Raw genomic sequence first — 13,606 nt, 5'->3', positions numbered from 1 at the left:
GGAAACATTTCATAGGATGTTCAAGCCAGTCTCTGTCACATTATGAAATGTCTTGAAGAAGAGCCACATGTTTTTAATAGCTGGTAGGGCTGGTGGTAATACAAGAAGGTAGTGTAGGGCACATTTAAATATAAAAACCTCCTTACCAAATACATCACTTGTTGCTAACTTCCTACAAGTTAAGAAATGTTCAGTATTTGTAACCATTTCATGTTATTGGCTGAAGAGATTTTTTTTCAGTAATGTGGAAATGTAAAATTGAAACTAAACATGTCCCTGAATGCATTATTGGTGGTTAGAATGATTTTATCATGCGTTTCATGACCGTTTGAGATTTATAGTTGTATTAACACAATAATCTGTTATTGCCATGTTTCCTCTCGAGTGTTTGGAAAGTTATTTGATTCTGAGTGAGTTCAACAGCAATAAAAGCACCAAATAAATCTGGAATGTGTAAGAGTGCAATATGAGAGCTGTCACAGACAAAACTAATTACTGTTTTGATTCACTGGCTGTTGCTTGTTCCTGTGCTGAGCCCTCCTCTTGGCACTGATATTTCTTTGACTCATGCTTTTAAACATGATGTACCATTTCACTGTCACGCAACATGCTAAAAACAGACTCTGTGCTTTTCCTCCAGCAGAGTGGAGATTACACAACTGTCAAAGGTTTGAAGGAAAGCCTGAAGACTGACATTGTTTTCAACTTTTTTATTACAAAAATCAATTACAAAACTTTGGTAAGATCTTGAATCAACAATAGCATTTGTATAAAAAAATACATTCAGTTTTTTTTCAGTGCGTGACAGCAAAGTCGCACAGCTGACCCTGAAGACTTCTTTCATGCTCCGAACAGTTTGTTTTTGGAAGTTAAGGAGTAAAACATGATCCTCAAGTCAGTTTTTGGAATGTTCCTCGCACACAAACATTTCAGTGGCATCTCCTGCTTGAGGCTCGACTTGAACGGCACAGCACCAAGGCATCTGGCTCCCATCAAAAGCTCTGAGTCCTCCTCCTCCACCTTTTGTTCAGCAGCTGGGAGAGCTAATCTATGAGCCTCGTGCTGCTCTATACACATACTGCTCATCCTATTTAATCACCGCGCTTAAGTCAACAACCACAGCTATGTGACATTTGAGTGCGTTAAGCTTTCCATTAGCACAACACTTCTCTCTGAACTCATCCACACACCAGTAAAACCTGAAGCGTTTTTTGTTTTAAGTTCTGTTCATCTCTGAGAGAACAACTTCCTGAAACTCTCATGCAATCTCCAACGGCAGAAAATTAAGGCATACATAGTTTTCCCTTTGAAATATTGTGACCTGCATGCATTAAAACATGTCTACATCTGCTTACTTCACTTGTCCACCTTCAGATACAGTTAACAGTGGAAAGTATCACAGGCACACTGCGGCTGAGTCACATTATGCATAGCCATAGTATAAGTTGTTAAAGTCTACTGTGCAGCCAGGACAAGAAGAGTTAGAGACTGAACACAATAATTGCACTTTTCTCTTTGTAACGCCACTCAAAGGACGACCACGCGCTTCTATACGTGTCACCTTATCAAGAGCGTTTTCCAGGTACATCTCCAACCCCACACCTAACTCGTATAAGTGATCCATCCACCCCCCAGGTTTTTCCCGAAATCGTTAAATTCACTTCACATGAGGGAACTGTTGATTGGGAGGTATTTGTAGCTTGATCACTCAGGGAGGGCAGGAACTGGTGTGAAGGAGTCTTCCATCGTATCAGGACAGGAAAAAGTCCACTTTACTTTGTTTACTGGAAAAGGAAGTGGCAGCTCTTCCTGTGAGCTCCGCACCTTGACCTCTCTGTGGCGCTCCGGTCCCTCTCCACGACACTCGGTGGGACCAGGTGCCATTTATCAGAGAGAAGTAATCCAGGAGAAGACAAATCTCTTGATTTGTTGGTTAATTCATGTCGCTTGACGCTCAGGCAGGGCTCATGGTTCAACACGTCATGCAGCGGGGTCTTATGTTTAAGGGCTGGGGGTTGGGGTCGATCTGTAGGCAGAAGAACAAACATCTAGTATCATGATACTGTTAAGCCTGGATGATTTAAAGACCTGTATCCAAAATGTCAATCACACAAAATAAAAGTAGGAAGTAGCATTTATGAACTCACCTCGCAGTACACCGGTGGGGGTCTGAAGCGGAACTCTTGGACAAACGCCATGAGAGGGCGCTCCAAGATCCCGCTAAGGTCCTCAGCAGGTGGCGGGACCACGGCGTTGTTACGCTGCTCAGCCTCCTCCTCTGTCACCACGGAGCTGTAATCTGGAGGAGCTGAGGGGAAACAGGCAGGATTAGTCTAGCTCTCTGACTCAACCGAACAGAACAGGTCCAAACACTGAGCAGCTGAGTCACCAGTTAAAACTCTTAAAACCCCCCACGTAACATTTACTGCCTTTTGAACTGGGAAACACAGATTTAATCCTGCATGAATCTCGACTGAATGCTGCTGTTGTTTTGTAAATGTTGGCATCACATAGTGAGGGATTTTGGCAGATAGTGGTAAAAAAAACAAGTGACTCCGAAAGATTTTCAACATGTGTTAATTGTAAAATCTGGGGTTGATCAGTGTTCTGCTCTTTTTAATCAACCTCACTGCATGCTTTATTTCAAGATTGCAAACATCCTTGAACACTGGCTATGGTTTATGAAAATAATCAGACAATAATGAGTCTGTACTGCTTTGCAGACTGAGAGTCATGTGTTTTCATTGCAGAGTCTAAACACTAACAGCTGATATTGTTCAAATACGTGAGAGGGAAAACAAACCATAATCCTGTTTTTCTCCGTAAACGAAAAGTACCAAACCAGGATGTTCCTGTTTTTTTGTGTCATAGTAATACTAATGTTCTAGTTGTACTACCAGGAAATGTACATTAACACCTCTCTTTCTATCAGTCACTGCAGTATTAAATGACACTTACGCTCAGGCTGCTCGGGGATGGCCATGCGCAGCCATTCCAAGTTGACGCTGTACTGGCTGCTGACGCTAGAGGTCCTGCTGCCAAATGGATGAAGGGGTATGGTGCCAATGACCAGTGGAAGCTCCAGACACAGTTTGGATGTTCCAGGAACATCAACACAGACCTGGTAGAAAGAAAAAGAGTAATTTTTAGTGACACTGTTTAAACAACCAGCAGTAGAGCGCATGAAAAGAGCCAGTGATATCATAACTGAGCTCACCTTCAGCATGTACTCCACTTTGATGATGCGGCACTGCAGGATCGAAGGACCTACAGGTGGGATCTTGATGGCGCGACCGTGCCACGTCTCCCTGCTCCTGGCCCCAACAATATCACCGGATAGAGTCCCCACCACCGAGCGCTTCTGCTTCATGGTGCCTCGTGCGATGAATGTCTGTGTCTGAGTGATGTAGGCTTTGGGAACTACTGATCTGGAGGTAGAGTTGTCAAACTCAGCAAAGACTGGAATCACTTCACCTGTAGAGAAAAAGAGCTTGTTAGAAATGACCAACACTTCCAAGGAGGTTAAATTGACCTTCTTGTGTTTTTTTTTCCTCTGGCACTCACCTGGTGTGTAGCCTTTGCGGTCAATCTTTGCGGTTACAGACACCTGTCCAAAGTTGCGGTACCATGCCCGTGCCATTTTGTCTTTGGTTCCAGCCTGAGGGGCCTGAAAACGATGCAAACAAGTGAGCCTCAAACACCCAGAAAATCGTGCAGTGTGAGATGAAAACTTCTGAATGTGAGAGCTGAGAGTCTTACCAGTAGGGCTGGGGTGTTAATGTCGATCGGCTCAATGACGGTGAACTCCTTTTTGATCTTCTTCACAGTGGCCCACGGCCTGTGGAGCTTCACCTTGACCCAGTATCTGATGCTGCCGTGTTTGCCCTCGAAGGAGGTGACCAGCGTCTCCTCAGGGAGCTGGAAGCTGAATGGAAATTCATGTCTTCCGGCAGGGAGGGTTGTTATTTCACCGTTATCTAAAGAAAGGAGGGAAAAGAGAAAATGTTTTTTATTTTTAATTAACTGATTGTAATGCTTCTATGAGTGTCATTCAGATCCAGGAGTTTCAGACAGGGAGTGTGACTTAACTTTCAGGAAGACTCTGAGTAACAGGAAGTTTTGCATATCAGTGCAATCACTGACATAAATCAATCAATGTGCCACATGATAGGATAAAAGTGTTTATGTCTTTACTGTCACTGAGTATCTGTTTAAAGGAATTCATATTCAACAAGAAGAAATGGTGACAAATGATGGCTCCTGAAGGAGAAAAGAAGTCTGAGTAAAACTTTCTTTAGCCAGCACAACTCAAGCAAACTTTAAAAGGCAGACTAACACCAGGAGGTTTAAAAAATTTCATAAAGAACACTTTTATTGGGACTGGAAGATCTGTTAAGCATGACTCTCGTTGAAATAGAAATCTCTCTGTCTACGTGCAGTCACATGGCTGCTGTGCTTGCTCAGAGGGGCGGTTCCTGCTCCATTGTGCTGACAGAGAACATGTTTTCTTCAACGTCTCGACTGCCTTGTTTTTTTTCTCTCTCTTCCTTCTCACCCTCGCTTGCTGCAAAGGTCTAAAACACGTGTTTGTGTTTAACAGATTTGATGTGTTTTGAGTTCTCTTTGTTAGTTGGAAGCTCCAACCTCATTTTAATAACAATACTGTCACTGTCAAATCCTTTTTTTTTTGGTGAAGTGGGTTGTTGGAAGCTCTTGCTGCATGTTTTTGTGCATGCTGGCAAAGAATATTCTAACTTAAGACAATTACATTGAAAAGTTCCAGTTTTTGTGCAACTTTGTTTTTGCAAAATGCCAAATTAGGCATTAAGACTGAAAACTGCAGAAAGAGGGCAGAAACGTGACAAGCTCTGGCTGTGGACTTCCTGTCTTCTCTTAAACCAAAACAACTCGAGCTCAATGAATGAGGGCTGAGACTGAGGCTCTCCCTTCTCGCTCAGGAGAAAAACAACTCCAAGAAAACTCAGTGCTATTTTCATTCAACAGATGTATTTAAACAGTGATAAAACAAACTGAAGGGCAGCTACTACATATCTCATGCTCTTTCTCTTTTAAACTTACACTAATCTCCAAAGAACAAAAAAACAATCATTTGGCCAAAGAAAAACTTATGCCCCCTATGACTTCTTTTGTGGAATGAATGACTGCCCTGGTGCATCTTCCAAATTTAGCTCGTCGCTGTTTTGAATGAGATGGTCAACAACTTATCATGCAATGCTACAAGAAAATCATGTAATTCTAACGACTATTTTATTCACAGATTGAATGTCTTCAATGGGCAAACTTATTTGCACATGCAACAAGTTTGTATCTCACGAAATAGTCCTAAAAGATCCAGGAAGAACAACTAAATAACATTTCCACTAGTGCAAACCTAAATTTAGGACTACATCTTGATTAAAAAAGTTTACCCCAAACAACCCAGATAATTAAAAAACAACTTTCTTCTCCAGGTCCCGAACAAATGAACCAATTTCACCTTTTCATTTCCCTTTCATCTGCTCAATAATTTTTACTTTTTTTGCTGTTTATCCTCATCCAATTTTGGAAGTTTTGAGGCAGGCTGCACAATCTGTCCTTACACCCATCACCCAGCCTGCAGAGCGGACTGACCTGCCTGCAGTAGAACCTCTCTTCGGTTCAGGTATTCCACCTCGTCGCTGTAGTTCTGGGTGTATGCGGTGCTGGAGCCGGCGGAACGGGACTCGGTCCAGTGGACTTTGGCAAACCCTTCAGCGTGAAGCTTCAGGGATTCTATCCGACTCTCCCCGGACAGATCCAACACCACCCGTCCGGACACAACGTCCCCGCTGCTGAACACAGGAGGACTATCCACCTCTGGTGAGTCGAAGACGATGTCCAACTTTTTTAACTTATCGAAAATCATCTCTGCAGGATTTGCAACTCCTCTAAAAAGTTAGTGGCTTCTTTCCTCTCAGCCCTTAAGTCAACCGAAGAGTTTCTTCGGGGTTACTTTGTTCCGTGTTTAAAGCTCAAACTGTGAAGCACTTTCGGTCTGCGGCCCTATTTGGAGTCGAGGAGGTGGGCGGGGCTTAGTTTTATTATGTAAGGCTCAGGAGAGGGCTGAAGGCGAATGATGCCTTTAGGTTCTCCTTCTTGACACCGACTTCTCAGTACTAGAGTTGTCAACAAGCTATGTGGCCACTTTTGCGGGGGTTTTTTAATTCAAAACGTGGTGGGGGAATTGTGATTGGTACAGGGAATGAGAGCTCACAGGCTTTTCGTCGCATTAAATTACCTGTCAAAAAATATAACAATCCCTAAACATAAAGATAAAATGTTTTATACCAGCTACAGCTTCATTTGTGCACTAAACTCAAAAAAGAAGAAAAAGAATAGAAATTGTTTTCCAAGAAAGTTATTTGTTCTAATTTGATTTATTTATTTATTCTTATTTTTTGGGAGGTTGTTTATTTGTTGTTCTTTTATCATAGTTGGAGACAACAGCCACAAAAACATGCCAGGGCAAAGACCTCATAATGAAACCACCCTGATACGCCACATGAAACAAACAATTTTGTTTAAAAAAAAAATTAAGACAGACATATCTTATCAATTAAGACATCTTATCACATCTTGGTAACCTATGTTTTATAAAACATAACAGTAAGGCTTTTTTTTCACAACTCTGTAAGTAACTTTAATGCAACTGTTTTCACGGCACTCATATTTTCGTGCCGAACTTGAAGGCATCATAACAAACATGCAGACTGGGTGTGGAGGCAGCAGTGAGGAAAACAGGCCCTAGTGATGATTGATGGTTACAGGTTCTTAGAAGAAAACAGGCTTACTGGGCATACCTCCCTGCACAGCTCAGAGGAAAATAGTTTCACTCAAGACTAAAGCTGTTTACTCCACTTCTCCAGTGTCGATATGCACATACTGTTACTGTACACAGCCAGGGCTGCAGCACATGTTGTGAATGCAGCAAAGCATGCATCTTATGCCATTAAATCCCCTTCTAAAGAACAAACTCCCATTTCCAGTAATAAAGTGTTGCTGCACTGGTATCACAGGAAAACTGCCAGCTGCAGTGAGAAAAGAGGAGCTGTAAACTCCTAATGTCCCTTGCATGAATCAATGCACCCACGCAACCTCTTCTTGGTGCCTCAGATAGCATTCAAGTATTTGCAAACACAGCAGAATCTAATCAAAATTAGCTCTCTACCAAAAGCTTCAGCAACATGCAAACTAAACTAAAACATCCTCCTTTCCAAACTGGATCAAGCTTCTCATTCATTCTCGAATGCCTCATAGAAAAAGTCTGGGTCTGAGAAAAACAAAGTTGTTTACTCCTTTGTTCCCAGGGCTGATAAGTCAGCTCTGTAGTGTCCCCCACTGGTGATGAAGAGGCATTGTGCACAGTGGCAGGCCTGAGGATGCCTTCACAACTTGAGTGAGGATGTTTGTTAATATGGTAAGAAGTTGGCAAGCCTCACTACAGATGGTGCACACAAATAATCTCCTGCGCAGACTTTCCAATGGGGAATTTCGGCACTGCTGTTTCCCTTTCAGTTGATCAAATACTGAAAGTAAAAGAAGCTTCCCTGCTTTGTTCTGTCTGTACAAGAAGTTCATTTGAGGAAAATAGAGCATGATAAACAGCCAAACTCATATGACTCAAGTCATATTTTTTGAGGTCAGTTCTCCTCTTTGCATCGTTTTCTCAGATTTTGCTTACAGTGCACTTAAAACAAACTCTTGTCTTACGTAAAGCTCTACACACCACCTGCTGGTGAACAGGAGAAAGAGTTTCTCCCTTAGCTCTGTGATAAGAAGAACAAGTCGTTCTCTGCACAGCCTGATGGTACTGATAACTACTTCATACTGAGCAGATGACTCAGTATGATCAGTGTAATCATTGCTGAGAACATGTGCAGACTAAAGTAAACATGCATGTGAGTTTCTCTTTTTACACAACATCTGCTGAGCCCACAGTACAGTGAAGCCAATATTTACATTAAAGCCCTCTATAGTTTGCAGAAAGGGGCTTGAGCAATAGGGATTCTTCAGTCATGTTTGTAAGAGAATCATTAAAGGGGACAGCCCTCTAAATGACAACTCTTCACTGAAACCAAACTGACTCTAAGATACATGTGTGGCTTTAGCAAGCAGAGGGTGGGGAAAATAATCAGTCACAAAAAGACATGTTTATGGAAAACTAAAGATAAATGAGCTGGAAATGACTCCATGTTGTAAAATGAATGGGGCGAAGTGGCAGCTAGATGGTGAAGGAGGAGGGTGGAGTTAAGGGGCAGCCACGTGTTGTTATTTTTGTTGCCAGGGTGACAGGGGTTGCGATTTTCAAACAACCCCTTCTTCTTCCTCTTTCTTCACTCACTTCCTTCAATATGGGCCTTTCACTTTCTTCTCATGCCTTGTCTCGTATGAGTTCTCCCAAACACAACATCCTCATTTCAACTCCTTCAAGAACATTTTTTAACTTTTCCCATCTGCACCCATGCACAAAAAAAAACATCTACCAAGTCTTTTAAACCATATCTACCCTCTGAGGGGATCTGAGGGTCTCAAAAGTTGAAAGCCAAGGCTTTGCAAGAACAAATTAAAATCTTGTTTCCTGGATGGACACTGCAGAATCTGTAGGTTGTTGCAAATCGAATCACCCATTTTCTGCCAGTATCTCAGCAAGAATTGCATGATATTCAACACAGTGGTCAACCTATGAAGCAGTTATGAGAAATAGATAATAAGAATAATGGTGATTTTAACATTTACATCAACTGTCCTATTGTATTTAGCCCAGTACAGTATGTACTATTATCATTTCAAAACAGAGAGCAACTGTTGAGTGAGAAGTATTTGAATGCACCATGACCTGTCCAGAGTCTGCTGCTGCTTTTATGGTTATGTTTTGTCCCACTTTAGATACAAATATGTTGTCTTCATGAAAATACATTTCAATATCTCAGAAATAAATAAGCAACAATATTAATGCTTTAAGAATGGGGTCAGTTATAGAAGTTTTGCACATAAATAAAAGACAAAACAGTGATGCATGCCCTCTATTTGCTGCCTGATAGTACTGCATATCAGGTAAATCTTGATTTATTTATGCTTTGTATGCAGAGTATAATTGTGGCTACAATGTGGGCTGGATATAATTCACAAAACCAATACAGCTCTTTTTCTATTGACACCATGATTCTGGTGTTTTAGCAGTCAATGATTTGGAATGATTTGCAGTGTAAACTGTACTTTGGGTTCAATTGGGTTCAACATTTGTTTACATTATCGGGATGTTTGTGTTCTGCCCAAGCAATAACAAATTTTGCTTTTATTTGACACACTGAACCTTAGCGGAGAGTCAGGACAAATAAACTGTTTTTAGAGCATGTCATAAAACATTAACCACCGTCAACAGTTCATTTACTCTCCTGCTATGACCTATATACTCCGCTTCCATGATTTTGAGTATCCAGGTACCATCACTACTGAGGGAATGTCCCACTTTCTGGCAACATGTCCTTCACGGTGTTTATCTGGATTCAGCACTAACGTGTATGTGTTTAATGACACTGAGCAATCTGGCAGATGTATCTTGATGATGTAGTGTTAAGTCATCTTCAAGGTTTCCATGCAACCAATTTGACTCAGGTGGCTTCATTTTGCAAACTGCAGTGACTATGAGACACGGTGGCTACCAGCTGGCACATGGTGGAGCAAATCAGCAGTTTTATGCCTCATTATTCAGATCAGAGAGAGGCATTTTTCATCCACCTGCTGCAAAACGTGCTGGAACACTTTTACTGTATATAGCACAGCAGAGCTGCAAGTGATGGATGATATCTTACAAAAACACGACCCGGCACAAAAGCAAAGACAAAAATACAAGGCTAGCATAAATTATATATTCATGTCTTGTTTCATAACAGGGGTAAAAAAAATATTGTCAGGTCATAGTGTTTATTTTTTGTTACCTTTGAACTACTACTTAATACACATAGTTGAATTCTTTGACCAGCCTCGTTTCCCGTTCTAAATTCCTGAAAATAAATGTCACTTTTGAAAATGTGCAAAGTTTTTTGTAAGCTTGAAGCTATAAGAATCCCCCAAAAAAACTGAAAAAAAAAACAGTTCAGAGGATGATACTTGAGTAGATTCAATTAAAATCAAATCTGCATGCATGAGATAAAAAGATCTGCATCTCTGTCCACTAACCTCGAATCAGGTGTTGCCTCTTCCTAAAGTAAGCGATCTTCGAGGTGTAATCGTTATAAACAGAGTTCATGCCACGATTCTCCAGCCAGTGTGCAGTAGCCACCCCTCTGCCTTGCACCTTCATAGACACCACTTTGGTGTCCCTCCGGAGCTCCAGGACCACCTGGCCGGACACCACCTCTCCTCCTGTGAATGCTGCATCAGGCTCACCATCAAGCTCAAGCGTAAAGGACTTAATGGAACTCATCATTTCTGTAAAGACATAAAAAATCAAAATGTAGAAAAACCATTCTTCCTTAGGTCAAGCCAAGAGATGAACAATAAGAAAGACTATTATAAGCAGGTTTAAAGGTCCCCCTGATAGCACTAAAGATGGCAGCATTTGGGGCTTTTGGGAACTTTGTTGTGACTCTGAACAGGTAAATGATTTTTCACACCAGTAATTCCCAGTTCTTTGCCTTTTTTGAACAATAAGCCTACTAATTATTTTCTCAACCGCTTCAAGAATGTGCAGTTTCAATTTGCAGACCATAATCACCATCAACTCCTATTTTCTGAGAAAGATCTTATTTTAAGGGTGGGGTTCCTTCGCCCAAGGGTGTGCAGTGCCAAGGTCAACAGACACGGGGTTCAGTCCAAGCTGGTAACTGCTGCTGTGCAACCTGCTGTCTGAATCCTGTCATGTTTTAATAACTTATTTTAAAATAATTCGATGCAAAAGCCTCATCTGCAGCAAATAAACAAGTCCAAAAATATCAATAACCACCATACCCTCTTTAAATACCAATGTACAATGAATACATGCCTCAGTTGTCTATGTGGTAAGAACAAAACATCATTTTTTAACTGCCAAACAGCAAAAAGCACAATACTTTATTATTTTAAAGGTCCACTGCCATGACTAATACTTACAGTCCAGTTATTCAGTCAGTGTGGTTTATCGTGAATTTAAAGAGGTTCATGTCAGCCAATCAGACCCGTTATCCAGTTGTCAACACTGCTCTGAAATTTTTAAAGTCTCAAACTCACCGGCTGGACAGGAGCACAAGTCGCAGTCCTTTCACAGTCAAAGTCCGCAGCTGTGGGACAGACCAAATGTTTATTTCGACTGGATATTCAACGGTGGCTCAGCTTCTTAAACTGCGGCTGGATTCAACGCCCAGAAACAAAACAGCTCTCTGTTGTACACCAATGATAACGAGCACGTGCGAGTCACGCCCGCCCACTTAAACAGAGAGAGGAGGAGGAGGAGGGGAGGAAAACACGGTGCCAAAATAAAATTAGATTACAGCTCCACAAGCTATTTAAACAGTTTTTGCCCTCAATGAGAGCACATTGATAGTCTTGCTATCGATTCTGTCACATCAATGTATATTTGTGTCAAAAGAGGACCTTACGGAGCATGAGGCCGGTTGGGACCCATACAGTTTTTCACTGGACAAAAATTTAACAGCTGGCCCCACTATTGTTGGAATTAGGCTTTTGTTTTGAAGACAACATGTCTTTGATGTAAAAAGTGCAGGACTTCTAAATGTAGCAATGTCATATTTTAAATGTTCATCCATTATCTTTGCCCACAGAGGCAGCCTATCACAGGGCGTAAAAGTAGAGACAGATAACTATTCCAACCAACCACTCACTCAAACCTTTATTATAGTTTAGTCTAGGGTTCAAAAGAAAAAGAAAAAAAGATAACTGTAAAAAATAAACCATGGGCACATCTTGACATTTCAGTTATTGATGTGCAAAGAGTTTTTGGTCTTTTCTTCATTTTAAATGACTAAAGGTACATTTAAATATCATTAAGAAAAACTTTTTAGTGAATCTTTTTATTATTATTATTATTATTATTATTATTATTATTATTATTATTATTATTATTATTATTATTATTATTATATTTTTTGAGGGGGAGGTAATAAATTTTAAAAAATCAGAAAGGTATAAAACTTTGACACAGCAGATATATTATTATTTTGTTAATATTAAACCAAAAGTTATATCATTGTGTATGGAAATCAGTCAGACACATGTACACCTGAAGGTAATTCAGAGAGAGCAGTCACTTTGAGGGTGTTGTAGGACTGTGGGAGGAAGCAAGAGTACTCTGAGAGAACCCTTGCACAGGGAAAACATACAAACTCCACACATAAAAACACATACAGAGCCACCAGGCTCGGCAGTAAATGAAGTTATATACTATCGTACAGTTAAGTAAATTTATGGAGGAGAATCTGGGTTACATCCATAAAACCTGATTTTACAGGCTTTTTTAAGTCTCTCACATGATCAACACGTCACATGTTGGCTCAAACAAATACGATCACATCACAAGAAACAACTGTTGTCTCTTAGAAAATTCCCTGGGTGACAATACTTTTGTACTTGCTGAATATACACAATAATAAGACAGATCAGTTATATAGCTCACAGACCTGACAAAACTGACCACTTTGTTTAAATAAACATCTTAGTTCAGCTCTGATTTATTTAACGTTTGGAGAGATTGCAGTACTTCAAGATTTACACAAGACTTCAACATTGCACACTTTACACCACAGTAGAAGTGTAACATACGTTGCTTTATTCTGAGTTTCTCTTTGGATTTAATAGTTTGTCATAGTGTGGAATGTAAAATTGATGTTTCCAATTCAGTTTATTTCACTATAACATCCAATGTGAAAATACTTCTGAGAAACTTTTACCTTTCTTGGTCCTATGTCCTTTAAAAGTTTGTTTAGGTTAGCCTGTGACTCAAAAGTGTCATTTCACTGGAGTACCGCTTTCCTCATACAGGTTGTTTCTTATGGCTAATTGAGAACATAGACTCTAAAAATCATACAGTTTCTAAAGTTTTCCCCACCTTTCTCTTAAGCTGAAACCTCTCTGGAAAATAAACCTGCAGTGAGCTTTCCCCTTTGAACCAAGCGTCAGCAAATTAAACAAAGCTGTCTAGTTTATTCTAGGGTTAAAAATTGTATTGAGGCACGTTCTTGCAGTTGTAACCCTTGGACCTGAATCTGGACTTGTAGGGCTTCCAATACTCCAGTTAATATACCTGGCTAACTGTCTTTTTGCCAGATGGGTGAACTTCAATTTTAGTTTATTTGCATCTGTTTTACTGCCAACTTTTTTTAACAGAAGAGTCTGCATCTCTAGGTCAAGGCTGTGTTGTTTCTACAACACAGACTGTTTTTGTGGTCAGTCATGCTTGAATGTGTGCATCCCAACTTTGAGTGAAACAGACGCTAGCCTCATTCCTAGTTGTTAGCACTGAAAGTGTAAACAGGCTGGAAGTAGGACAGTTAAACATAAGGCTGCTCACTGTTTTGGCCTAAATATGAAAGGTGAAGTTAGGATTTAAGATTTACTGGTTGACTGCAAAAGC

General features: G+C 40.5%; 1 protein-coding gene across 2 annotated transcripts; it reads right to left on the bottom strand.

Moving 5' to 3' along the window:
- Window positions 1-723: 723 nt before the first annotated feature.
- arrdc2 (arrestin domain containing 2) lies at window positions 724-11,373 on the bottom strand. 2 transcript variants are annotated; one of them, XM_074668693.1, is made up of 8 exons: window positions 11,248-11,373; window positions 10,219-10,470; window positions 3,760-3,977; window positions 3,565-3,667; window positions 3,218-3,474; window positions 2,959-3,121; window positions 2,148-2,308; window positions 724-2,026 (listed from the first exon to the last, which is right to left on the bottom strand). In XM_074668693.1, exons 2-8 carry the CDS (start codon window positions 10,466-10,468, stop codon window positions 1,973-1,975), a joined length of 1,206 nt encoding a protein of 401 aa, XP_074524794.1. In that variant the 5' UTR covers window positions 10,469-10,470; window positions 11,248-11,373; the 3' UTR covers window positions 724-1,972. The 2 variants fall into 2 exon arrangements, with proteins under 2 accessions (XP_074524794.1, XP_074524793.1); XM_074668692.1 differs by lacking the exons at window positions 10,219-10,470; window positions 11,248-11,373 and adding an exon at window positions 5,632-6,066 and having other exon boundaries at window positions 727-2,026.
- Between the last annotated feature and the right edge of the window lie 2,233 nt (window positions 11,374-13,606).

Source organism: Halichoeres trimaculatus, unplaced genomic scaffold (genome assembly GCF_033239565.1).
Source record: "Halichoeres trimaculatus isolate MK-OKI-2021-1 unplaced genomic scaffold, fHalTri1.1 fHalTri1_scaffold_4, whole genome shotgun sequence".
Taxonomy (NCBI): domain Eukaryota; kingdom Metazoa; phylum Chordata; class Actinopteri; order Labriformes; family Labridae; genus Halichoeres; species Halichoeres trimaculatus.
Note: the sequence above shows the minus strand (reverse complement) of the source record. Positions and strands in the feature narration are given on the sequence as shown.